Source organism: Oreochromis niloticus, linkage group LG3 (genome assembly GCF_001858045.2).
Source record: "Oreochromis niloticus isolate F11D_XX linkage group LG3, O_niloticus_UMD_NMBU, whole genome shotgun sequence".
NCBI lineage: Eukaryota > Metazoa > Chordata > Actinopteri > Cichliformes > Cichlidae > Oreochromis > Oreochromis niloticus.
In genome coordinates, this window is record NC_031967.2 from 55,244,748 (window position 1) to 55,257,740 (window position 12,993).

Here is a 12,993-nt window from a genome sequence, read left to right on the forward strand (position 1 = left end):
ATATGCTGACTAAGCAGTGAAAATAAGTGTGCATCTGTGTGTGTAAGTTTTTAAAATCCATGATCAGCATCTATTCAACTTTGCTTCTTCATTACTGCCTAAATCAGTAATTCTCAAAGTGTGTGGCGTTCTGACAGATGGGGCGCAAGTTACCTGTGAGAAAAGTCATGCAGAACGAATGTTTAATATTGGAATCACTTTTAAGGCGGAACAAATAAATTCGCTGCTTTTGCGGTAATAATATGCACATCTGCTGCTGGCTCAGTTTTGGATGGTCTTAAAAAAAAAGAGATATCTGAGAGTTACCAAAAGAAAAACATGCATTGAATGTAAGACAAACAACTGCCTGATGATAAGCCAGGCACTTGTTTTAAGCCAAAATGGAAACATGATGAAGCGTATCTTGCTCTTGATTTCACTGTGAATGTGGTAGGAGATGAGGAGAGACTCATGCTTAATTTATTTTTGAAAACTCTGGCTGACAGTATGAGGCCAAACAAATTGAGAAAACACTTAGAGACATTACACCCCAGTGACATGCTTAAGGCACTTGAATTCTTTCAAAGAACAATTGGAGAATACTGTCAGCAAGAAAAACACTTTGTAAAATCTGCATGAGTAAACAGTTAAGCATTAATGACATCATACAAAGACGCATACAGAATTGCTTTGAGCAAGAAACCACCTGAGGAGCTCATACTCCCCGCAGCTTGTACACTATGCTCGATTACACAAGTGCTGCAAAATTTCAGGCCTTACCTCTCTCCGATGACACAGTTGCAAGGTGCATGTGTGAAATTTCAAGTGACATAGGAGAACAACTAATTGATGCACTGAAGAACAAACCTTTCGCCTCGATGAGGCTACAGGCAGCAATAAAGAATGTTTGTTAATTGCTTATGTGTGCTTTGTCATGTCAGAGTCTCTGTGTGAGGATTTGCTGTTTTTCAAGTGTGTCTCAAGTAGAGCGAAAGCTGATGAGCTCTTTAAGCTTCTTAACTGTTATCTTACAGAACATGACCTTAAATGGGAGAACTGTGTAAGGATTTGCACAGATGGTGCACAAACTTTGGCAGAGAAAAAGAAGGGGTTGCAGGCACTTACCAAGAGAATCTTGCCAAATGTGCAATGGATGCATTGCCTCCTACACAGAGAAGCGCCCGCATTGAGGCAGATTAACCCCGATGTTGTTGCCGTGGTGTATTTTCTTAAAACAGGACCCCCTTAAAGTGTGACTGTTTACAGCACTTTGGGAGCATAACATTTAGCTGTTTTATTTCACAGCTTTGAGCTCAGAGAAGAAATTCGGATGTTTTGACAGGAGGAAGGCATGCATGAAGTTGAAAGCAAGTTTAATGATGAAGACTTTCTGATGAACGTGGCCCATGTAAGTGTTATATTTGGAAAGCTTAATTATGTAAATCTTCTGCTTCAAGGCAGAGACAAACATCTTCCTCAATTGGTGATAAATTATCTGAATTTCAAGAGCGGGACCACGCCTCCAAACACGCCCCTTCCGCATCTTATCTATATATGACCCCCAGTTCTACAAGTTGTTTGTTTTTTTTCATGCCCCACCTGTTCAGTTCTTCAATTCCTTCACTTCTTCACCTGTCTTTAGTACATGGGGATCTGCCAGTCCCCTTCGAGGCCTTTCCCCACAGCTCAATTCTTGATTAGGCCATTCGCTTTTATCTACTAAAATGCTGCCAAACCTAAAATGAGGACTTGGGCCCAGCTAGTGAACTGGCAGATAAAATTGCTGCATTCACTCGAAAACTTGAGATTTACAGCAGACTTGATGAAGAGAATGTTGATTCCTTTGAGAATCTGAGCAACTTTGCTGAAGCCAGTGAGTTGGGAGCTGTCTTAAAGAGTCTTAAAGAGCACATCTCTTTCCTGAGAGCATTTATTCAGAAATTCTTTCCAAACAACAGTGTTCAGTATGACTGGGTAAGAGATCATTTAATGCATCTGCACCTGCTGATTTTACTTCTGGTGAAGAAGACCAATTCATCAAGATACCTCTGACTCCACACTGAGGCTGAGGTTTGCAGGTCAAACATTAAGTGTGAGTTGAATTCTGGCTTGGTGTGGAGAGGGAGCATCCATTCATAGGACAGAAAGCTGTAGGCATTCTGCTTCCATTTGCCACATCCTACCTCTGTGAGATGGGGTTTTCTGCTGTTGTCTCGCTGAAAACAAAGTGTAGATCTAGGTTGAACCTTGAACATGACTTGAGAGTGGCAGTATCAAGCCTGCAACCACATTTTGAAAAGCCCTGCACTCAAAAACAGTCTCACTGCAGCCACTAACAGTAAATACTCTCAGTAAATTATATATTTTTCATATCTCTTCACAAGTTTCTAGATTTCTAGATCAATCAGTGGTGGTTGATCAGTAGTCATTATATTAAAGATCAAGAAACTGACTTCAAAGCCCATTGTTTCCTTCAGTGGTGCTAGTTTCAGTCATTATGCAAATGTATTGATTATAAGGTTAGGGAAACCTGCAGTCAGCTGAGACTGAAGAAGTCACTTGGATTAGTAACTAAACATTTCTCGCACTAAAAACACTACGCCCAGATCAACAGAATTGACTTTATGGGAGTACCAATCACAAGGTTGGTGGTTCAATCCCTAGCTGTAAGAATTTCAGTCTCTAGATGTGCAAAGCTGGTAGAGACATACCCTAAAAGACTGGCAGCTGTAATTGCAGCAAAAGGTGGTTCTACAAAGTATTGACTCAGGGGGCTGAATAATTACGCACACCCCACTTTGCAGTTATTTATTTGTAAAAAATGTTTGGAATCATGTATGATTTTCGTTCCACTTCTCACGTGTACACCACTTTGTATTGGTCTTTCACGTGGAATTCCAATAAAATTGATTCATGTTTGTGGCTGTAATGTGACAAAATGTGGGAAAGTTCAAGGGGGCCGAATACTTTTGCAAGCCACTGTACAGTGGGAAAAGTTTGGGCAACCTTGTCATTATTTTCCTGTATAAATCGCTGGTTGTTCCAATAAAAAATGTCAGTTACATATATCATATAGGAGACACACACACTGATACACACTAAATATTTATTTCATTTCTTTTTTTGTGGTGCCCAAATTTATGCACCTGCTTGATTTTGTTTAAATTATTGCACACTTTCTGTAAATCGAATAAACTTCATTTCACTTCTCAAATATCACTGTGTGTGTCTCCTATATGATATATTTAACTGACATTTTTTATTGTAACAACCAACGATTTATACAGGAAAATAATGACTATTAACAAGGTTGCCCAAACTTTTGCATCCCACTGTATTAGTACATTTTGTCATTAGTATAATATGAAATTAATTCTACATGTGTCAAGTCGGGTGCCAACATTTGCTGTGTAGTAGAACTGAGACATTAGTCATTACAAAAATTGATTTCAAATAATATTAAAATTTACAAACATTAAACATAAATATATAAATATAACTATTTACAGAGAGACAGGAATAAAAAGGACCCAGCTTGGAGTGGAAGAGCCTCAGGGAGAAGGAGGAGAAAAATAAGAACATTGCTTCTGCCCTGAAGAGCCTGCTGCCTAATCAGAAAACTACTGATTGCTAGGGTCCAATGTTTCTAAATTTAACACAGCTTTGCTGTTTTCAAAAACGAATTTATAAATGTGAAATTTCACTAATACTCTCGTCTGAGGTGGCATGCTCTCCAGAGCAGGAACAAGGCTGAGGAGGAAATGCTCCATTGGAGACTGGCGTGGCCTCTTCAGAGATTCCAGGATGGCCAGCTCCACCGCCGATGGACCGTCCTGGGACCCGTCCCTCATCCGCCTCGGAGCTGTCCTCCTCTGTGAGCCTGTAAAACACAGCACAAAACACAAAGAAATGAGAAGGCTGCTACTAGATTTTCATTTTCAACATTAAAAAAACAAACCAAAAAAACAGGATATAATCAGATTGGTTGTAGATATTTAGCAAAGGTGATTACAAGGGAATCCAACCAAGTAAAAAGCTATCAGTGCTTGCTGTACATACCTGTGGGTGCAGCAGCAGGAGAAGCAACAGGGGATGCTGTGCTGCAGAATCAGTTGGCTCTGTCAAGACAATATTAAATGTTAACAGGTTGAATACAATAATCATAGAGAAAGTATATACAGTGGTCCCTCATTTATTGCAGCAGCGGTTCTCAGAATAACTAGCCCCTCGCCACGCACTTTATACACTTTTTTTCACACACACATGAACATTACTCACAGTTCTCACAAGTTGATTCTCAAAGTGCAAACCTTTGTAGATTTTAAAACGTAAAAGTATTATTATGTTTTTTTCTTCGTCTGCGCGCCACTTTCGTGCACCTTTTTCCCTCGCGGTGCAGGTGTCTATTTCCGAATGAGGGTCATAGTTATGGGTGTTTTTGTGCTGTTTTTTCTATTGGACGTAATGGTTATCAAAACGAAACATGATAAATTTGCCAAGCGCAGGAGACACGACACGGAGGAGATGTCAATCAGGCTGCAGAATGCAATGCGCATTGTTGACAGTTGTACTGTGCAATAAAAAACTCTGCGAAAAAGTGAGGCAGTGACGGATGAACACCGGGACCACTGTGTGCTGTTTATTAATAAACAATAAAATATATTCCTATATGACAACATGCATAAGAGCACAAAGGTATTTATTCAGTGGGAAAATAGCGGGACAGTAGGCGGGCTTGCTAGCTTTTGTGCGGCTTCCCCGGGTCAGTCAAAAATTTCAAAAGAGAAATAAATGAACTTACCAGGTTGCCCGATCTCTTCACATATCTTCCTCCAAGCTCGGTCCTTTTTATTCCTGTCTCGGTACAGAAAGCAGCTGGTGTCGTACAGCTCCGGGTGGTTTGCTACGGTGTTGATTAGCCTTTCCTCCATATTGAATGAAGTATGAAGGGCTTTGGCTGGACCTGCCCCTTTGACCTAGGTCAGACTCACGTCACCAGGCTCCTGATTGGTTGTCGTGGCGCGAATTGACGCTGGAGTTCAGATTTTTCCAACTCGAGCGGTAGACGCGATACACGCGAATGCACAAAATGCGACACAAAAACTGACACGCGTGGTTTTATTCGCGAGTCAAACGCACCAGACGTGCTACTTTGACGCACGTTTGGCGCGTTTTCGCAATGCAAATCTGCTTCTGAATTTTCGCGGGACCCGCAATCGCGTGTCATCGCGCTTCTCCATTGACTTTACATGTAAACCTGACGCTCTGGTCGCGTCTATCGCGTTCGGTGTGAACACACCGTAAGCCTGGAATAGTCTCCAGAGCCCACTTGAGCATAAAGTGCCAAGTATGTTTTTTTTAAACAGGTCGATGAGTGTAGTTGTTCTGTGCATTGCTTTGTGTGGAACATCTATTATTTTTAGCCTACGATTAAAGGAAACTAACAGCTCTTTGGTTTCCAGTTTCTGATGAAAACACTCCAGTGCCTTTTTATTAGTAGACATGAGCCCCCAGAAAGTAGTCAGTTGTCCTCAGCCTCTCCAGCTTTTTATATACAGATATAAATAGACTGATACTGCAAGAACACATAAGCATGGATGTTGAAGCATCTTATCATGGTGTTGACAGAGTAAAACTGCCTCTCTTTTTCCCCTGTATCTGTGTGGATATGGTAAGATTTCTCTGTATTCTGCAAACATTTTTTTTTATTACTTTATTTTGTATACGACAGCTAAAATATATGCCACGTACTTTCCTTTCACCTCTTTTTCTTTTTACTGTCATCTGAAATCTGCTCATGTTTACTGTTGATAGGGAGTGTTAATATTGACCTTGAGTTTTTTTTGCTGTTTTTTAAATTTGCATCGTTAGGAGACAAATGAAATAAATAAATAACAGAAGTTATTAATCACAGACATTTTTCTTTTCCTGCAGTGATAAGCTGTTGTTTGCTGCTCAAACTGATTAGGTTGTCTGTCATATGCGGAATATTGCAGATAAAGGACATGAACGATTTTTGTATCTGATTCAAATCAGTAGTTGTGGTATCTTTCAGACTTGCAATGATGTCCTCTGTGTGTGCTTTGTTCTGCAGAGATAGATCCAGCTGCACTCTACTCAACAGTAAGGGGGGGAAAAAAAACACCACTTATGCACAAATCGTGAAAGACAAAAGAAACAAATTAAGCCGACAGGTACGGCTTCTCTCAGTTGTCTGTCATGGTTCCGAATCAGAACAAGAATCCAGCACATTGATATTACAGTCTGTATCAAAAGGACACTGTTATACTGAATGGACTTTTTCCTTTAAAGCGCTTTTCTATGTGTGGAGTGCTTTCTATCTAGCAATCATACTCATTAACACTAACAGTTGCATCGGAGGACAACTTGGGGTTAGTACAGTATCTTGGCCAAGAATATTTCATGTGCAGCTATATGGAGTTAAATCAGGGCCATAATGTTTGTGTAGTTAAAAGAAAAATTTGAAATCGAAAATATGTAAACTGAAAGCAAAAGTCACATTTTTAGAGTGAACTTTGAAAAAGAAAGAGTTGGATTTAAAATCAAATCAAACGTTTTGAATATTTGTATTAACTGAAAACCCAATGGTTCTTTTATCTATAATTTCTCTGAGTAAACTTTAATTAAAAATTTTCAGTAATCTTTTTTCATTATTATTATTTTAAAAAAATCTATTCAGTCTCAGATTACATTTTTTCAGATTCAGATCTTTTAAATTAATGTACAAAAAAAAATTCTTCAGGTTCGGATTTTTCTCTCAGCTTCAATTTTTTTTTTTTTTTCACTTTCAGATCTCTATTTTTCAGTTACAGACTTTTGGCCCTGTTTTGGCCTGGTGGGCGTGGCTACACAGAGAGGGGCGGGGAATCATGAGTGACAGCAGACCGCTGCAGGCTCAAGATGGTCCATTTTTCATGTTGCCTTCAGGAAACCTGGGAATGAACATAATTTATCAAACACCTCCTGCACTGTATTATTTGATAATGTTTAGAAAACATGTCATGCATAACTGCTAAAACTCAGTTACTAAAGCTCTTTCAAGCAGTAATGTGTACAAATTACGCCGTAACTGATCAATTATGAGACGTTTTCCCAGCCACTACGTGAGAAGTGGTCATTTCCCATGCTCTCAAAGTAGCGCGCATTGTATCGGATGGGGGCTGCTGTTAACTTGTCCCTCAGTGAACGATGGCGTCGTCTTCCAACAACACTGCTGGCGCGAACAATCAGGTGAGTGTTTAAGTTTGGAACAATTACACTGCAGTCTGTGAATACTACGAATTTAAGAAGTGGCTATTGTTACGGTTAATTTTTCGGCTATTCTGTTTTTTTATTTTATAACGTTTTTTGCTGAAATGCTAGCTCAACAGAAACGCCTCGCTATCATTTTCGGCTGAAACTTACGTCCTAGTTGATCTGTAAGCTTGGAGAACAACAAAGTTAGTGAAGTAACGTAAAATTCTTTGTATTTAATTTAGGAGCAGCTAAAAAGAGAGATGCTTCAGCGACTACTGCATAAAGTTTCCCAGGTCATGCACAGACAACCCCTCGATGTGGACTATTTGCAGTTTGTTATCGACCATGAGATGGTCCTTCTAAGATCTTTGTCCGATCAGGTTGAGATCCCTCAAAGTATTATAAATGCTCTGATAGAGCTGTCAACTGTGCTCAGTATGGAGGACGTCAATGAACAAACCCCTTCTCAGATGTCAGTGTCAGAAGGAAAGCTGGGACGTCCAAATTACAATGTATCGCCTGTACAGCTCCAGATACTGACAGAAATGTTCTTATCAATCACCCAAATTGCAAAACTTCTTGGAATATTTGTGAGGACGGTGAAACGTCGTTTGCATGAATATGGCATTTCCATAAAGCAGTGCTACAGTACAACAAGTGATGAAGAGCTGGACAATTTAGTAAGATCTATAAAGACAAGAACACCTCATGTTGGATACAGGATGATGAAAGGGATGCTTCAAGCCATGGGCCACCATGTACAGTGGAAGAGAGTGTACTCGTCGATGCACCGTGTGGACTCTACTGGTATTTTCTCAAGAATGACAAGGCTGGGATTTGTGGTCCGAAGGACATATTCAGTGCAAGGTCCTCTTTACTTGATGCATATAGACACAAACCATAAACTAATAAGGTAGGATGAAGTCTGACAATACTGCTAAATACTGAATTATGTTTTATACTTGTTAATGCCCTAGTTGTTGTTTTTTGTTGTTCTTTTTACAGATTTGGCCTGGTGATATTCGGAGGGATAGATGGGTACTCAAGAAAGGTGATTTTTCACTTTCAAAATTCAGCTGAATGAGATGTTAATTGAAAAGTGAAATACTTGTGTTTTGGTCTACCATAAAACTTACCATATACTGTAATATAGAGATCCTTCTGTAGAACAAAATGTTCCTAATCTGTTTATGTTTGTCAGTATTTGGTGACTATAAATGCTTGGTAAACTAATTCTTCAAGTTGCTAAAAGGATTTTTTTTTTTTACCCTTTGCATTTGGGTGAATAGTTGATTACAAGTACTGCTACATCTCATGGCAGCTTGCTACCTTGGGAATTATGTAGCCTGCTTTTTTTCTTGTACTTATAAATATAAAATAAATGTACCAAGCTACAATACCTGATAAACATGTTTCTATCTTTAATTATAGTAACTTGACTTGACCAAGTTTCCACTTAATGATATTTACATCTCTAGATCATGTACCTGGGTGCTGCTGCCAACAACAGAGCATCAACTGCACTTGCTTTCTTCTTGGAGGCTGTACAAAAGTATGGCTTTCCATTGAGGTAAAATCTACACAAAATTAATTTTCACAATGATTGTGCAAATGTGTAAATATGATTCCCCCCCTTGATTAGCAGTGTAATTATTTTGACATGCAATATGTAAACTGTAGCCTATATGATCAGTTGTTTATACATCCCCATACAGTTGTTTAAATGGTTCAAACATTTAGAATTCTTGAAAGGTGTGCTTATACAGAGCTGCACACTGTTGAATGACCAAAACAATAAACTTCTAATAACCAGTCTAAAGTAAAATTATATTACAAACACAAAGGCTGCAATAAATTTTAAGAGTGACATGTTTTTTTTAGATTTAAAACAAATTGTACTGTCGATGTTTAATTTTGTTTCAGAGTTGGGGGGGGGGTCAAGGGGTGGAAAATGTTGGAATAGCAAGATGCATGTTCACCATCTGGGGCTGTGGAAGAGGAAGCTTTCTGTCAGGCAAGAGTGTTCACAACCAAAGGTATGTGTAGTATTTGTATAAATGTCCCATGGAAATAAGAAAAATGTTCTTATATATTTTTCAATTCAGTGAATTTCTGGGTAAAATTATGAAAACGTTGCCATATTTTGATGTTGAACAGAATAGAGCGCTTGTGGCGAGATGTGTGGATGGCTGTTTCAAGCGTGCACTATGAAACCCTTCACAACCTCGAGGATGAAGGCCTTCTGGATCCAACTGATGGTGTCCACATGTTTTGTGCCCAACATACATTTCTTCCACGTCTGCAGAGGGATCTGGATGTCTTTAGACAGGGTTGGGATAACCACCCTCTAAGGACAGAGAGGAATCTGTCCCCACAACAACTGTGGACACTGGGACTCCACCAGAATCCAGTTGTTACTCCAGACACAGTGGAGGAACTAAAACAAATCTAAATTATACAATCCCTCTTTAATCAAGTTTCAAAAAGTGCACTTGGAGATGTTGAAAAAAACACAGTGTGCTGTCACTGCAGACTATCAGCTTTAAGTTGAGGGTATTTGCATCCAAATCAGTTAAAAGTTGTAGGAGTTACAACAGTCTGCATGTGTACCCCCCACTTGTTAAATTACCAAAAGTAATGAGACAGAACATTAATCATAACTGAAACTGGATCGCAGAGACTTCAGCAGATGTTGGGCTTCATACCTGCTGATGCTCTGTCAGGCCTCTACTGCAACTGTCTTCACTTCCAGCTATTATTGAGGCATTTGCCCTTCAATTTTGTCTTCAGCAATGAAACACTGCTCCGTCAGATTCAGGTCAAGTGATTGACGTGGCCAATGCATAACATTCCACTTCTTTTAACTATTTGTTTTTTTTCTGCAGAATGCTTTAAGTGATTGTCCATCTGGACCATCAAGTGCTGCCTCATGAGTTTCAAAGCATTTGGCTGAATATGAGCAGATATATTGCCCAAAACACTTCAAAATTTATCCTGCTGTTTTTGTCAGGAGTTGCTTCACTAAATACAAGAATATCACATCCCTGGCCATGGAACATCAGAGAAGCCAATTGTTCCATTACTTTTGGTCCTTTAAGTGGAAGGCACATATGAAAACAGTTCAAATACCTCTGCAGTTATAGCCAAACGTGTTAGTTTCATTTCAAATCCATTGCGTGGCATATAGAGCCAAAAGTAGAATTCCCATGTTCCAATATTTATGGAGCTGACTGTTTGTCTTTGAATTTCCCAACACTGTTTTTGAATTGTCATTGGAAATATCTTTTTTTTTTAAATCATCACAGGAAATCGAGGATGCGTACTTGGATGTCAACTCTATTGGTGAGCTGGATGGGAGCAATCCTGGAGTAATTCTTCCATCTGTTAAATGTCCTCTATCTGAGGAGGACATGGCAAGACTAAGAGACACTGTCAATGTAACAAGGCCCTCTCAGTCACATGGCCGAGACATTTATTTGGATGTACTTAACTTTGTACTAACTCACCGTTCCTAGGCGGCAACATTTTTATTTTGAATTTTCAACCCAGAGAAGGTTCATGAATAGCTCAGACTTTTATTTGATGTGATATACATGTAAAATGAACCTGCCAGGAAATTTTTATGTGAACACTCAAGCATCACATTACAAACTATTTTTTTTGTCTCTGGCACATTTTTCAACAGTAAACCTGTATGTTTTTGTGTGCTTCATGCCACTCATTAAAGAACTCTGGCTGTCAATCTCCAACTTTGAAATGTGCTTCCTGAACATTAAATGGAAGGAGCAGCATTTTGAGTTACACCTCAAAACTATTGATAGACAATGCTATGCTTTACACATTGTTAAATTCCTGGCCAAGATGAAAAGCCTCCAGCAGACCCATTCTGAATTGACTATAGGACTAACCCTAACCCTAACCCTTTCAGCCGAAAATGATAGCGAGGCGTTTCTGTTGAGCTAGCATTTCAGCAAAAAACGTTATAAAATAAAAAAACAGAATAGCCGAAAAATTAACCGTAACAATAGCCACTTCTTAAATTCGTAGTATTCACAGACTGCAGTGTAATTGTTCCAAACTTAAACACTCACCTGATTGTTCGCGCCAGCAGTGTTGTTGGAAGACGACGCCATCGTTCACTGAGGGACAAGTTAACAGCAGCCCCCATCCGATACAATGCGCGCTACTTTGAGAGCATGGGAAATGACCACTTCTCACGTAGTGGCTGGGAAAACGTCTCATAATTGATCAGTTACGGCGTAATTTGTACACATTACTGCTTGAAAGAGCTTTAGTAACTGAGTTTTAGCAGTTATGCATGACATGTTTTCTAAACATTATCAAATAATACAGTGCAGGAGGTGTTTGATAAATTATGTTCATTCCCAGGTTTCCTGAAGGCAACATGAAAAATGGACCATCTTGAGCCTGCAGCGGTCTGCTGTCACTCATGATTCCCCGCCCCTCTCTGTGTAGCCACGCCCACCAGGCCAAAACAGGGCCAAAAGTCTGTAACTGAAAAATAGAGATCTGAAAGTGAAAAAAAAAAAAAATTGAAGCTGAGAGAAAAATCCGAACCTGAAGAATTTTTTTTTGTACATTAATTTAAAAGATCTGAATCTGAAAAAATGTAATCTGAGACTGAATAGATTTTTTAAAATAATAATAATGAAAAAGATTACTGAAAATTTTTAAATAAAGTTTACTCAGAGAAATTATAGATAAAAGAACCATTGGGTTTTCAGTTAATACAAATATTCAAAACGTTTGATTTGATTTTAAATCCAACTCTTTCTTTTTCAAAGTTCACTCTAAAAATGTGACTTTTGCTTTCAGTTTACATATTTTCGATTTCAAATTTTTCTTTTAACTACACAAACATTATGGCCCTGATTTAACTCCATATAGCTGCACATGAAATATTCTTGGCCAAGATACTGTACTAACCCCAAGTTGTCCTCCGATGCAACTGTTAGTGTTAATGAGTATGATTGCTAGATAGAAAGCACTCCACACATAGAAAAGCGCTTTAAAGGAAAAAGTCCATTCAGTATAACAGTGTCCTTTTGATACAGACTGTAATATCAATGTGCTGGATTCTTGTTCTGATTCGGAACCATGACAGACAACTGAGAGAAGCCGTACCTGTCGGCTTAATTTGTTTCTTTTGTCTTTCACGATTTGTGCATAAGTGGTGTTTTTTTTCCCCCCCTTACTGTTGAGTAGAGTGCAGCTGGATCTATCTCTGCAGAACAAAGCACACACAGAGGACATCATTGCAAGTCTGAAAGATACCACAACTACTGATTTGAATCAGATACAAAAATCGTTCATGTCCTTTATCTGCAATATTCCGCATATGACAGACAACCTAATCAGTTTGAGCAGCAAACAACAGCTTATCACTGCAGGAAAAGAAAAATGTCTGTGATTAATAACTTCTGTTATTTATTTATTTCATTTGTCTCCTAACGATGCAAATTTAAAAAACAGCAAAAAAAACTCAAGGTCAATATTAACACTCCCTATCAACAGTAAACATGAGCAGATTTCAGATGACAGTAAAAAGAAAAAGAGGTGAAAGGAAAGTACGTGGCATATATTTTAGCTGTCGTATACAAAATAAAGTAATAAAAAAAAATGTTTGCAGAATACAGAGAAATCTTACCATATCCACACAGATACAGGGGAAAAAGAGAGGCAGTTTTACTCTGTCAACACCATGATAAGATGCTTCAACATCCATGCTTATGTGTT

At 38.8% G+C, this 12,993-nt stretch overlaps 1 protein-coding gene and 1 long non-coding RNA gene across 3 annotated transcripts; one reads left to right on the plus strand and one right to left on the minus strand.

The window, feature by feature from the left end:
• The first annotated feature begins 6,801 nt into the window (after positions 1–6,801).
• On the plus strand, positions 6,802–9,084 carry LOC106097566 (uncharacterized). 2 transcript variants are annotated; one of them, XM_025903546.1, is made up of 4 exons: positions 6,802–7,230; positions 7,479–8,078; positions 8,242–8,287; positions 8,715–9,084. In XM_025903546.1, the coding sequence occupies exons 1-4, from the start codon at positions 7,189–7,191 to the stop codon at positions 8,825–8,827; spliced, it is 801 nt and encodes a 266-aa protein (XP_025759331.1). In that variant the 5' UTR covers positions 6,802–7,188; the 3' UTR covers positions 8,828–9,084. The 2 variants fall into 2 exon arrangements, with proteins under 2 accessions (XP_025759331.1, XP_025759329.1); XM_025903544.1 differs by having other exon boundaries at positions 6,808–7,230; positions 7,479–8,149; positions 8,715–9,080.
• A 1,607-nt stretch (positions 9,085–10,691) lies between these two features.
• LOC112844297 (uncharacterized) lies at positions 10,692–11,750 on the minus strand. The gene is made up of 2 exons (XR_003217047.1): positions 11,328–11,750; positions 10,692–11,195 (listed from the first exon to the last, which is right to left on the minus strand). It is a non-coding gene; the product is annotated as an uncharacterized LOC112844297 (long non-coding RNA).
• Between the last annotated feature and the right edge of the window lie 1,243 nt (positions 11,751–12,993).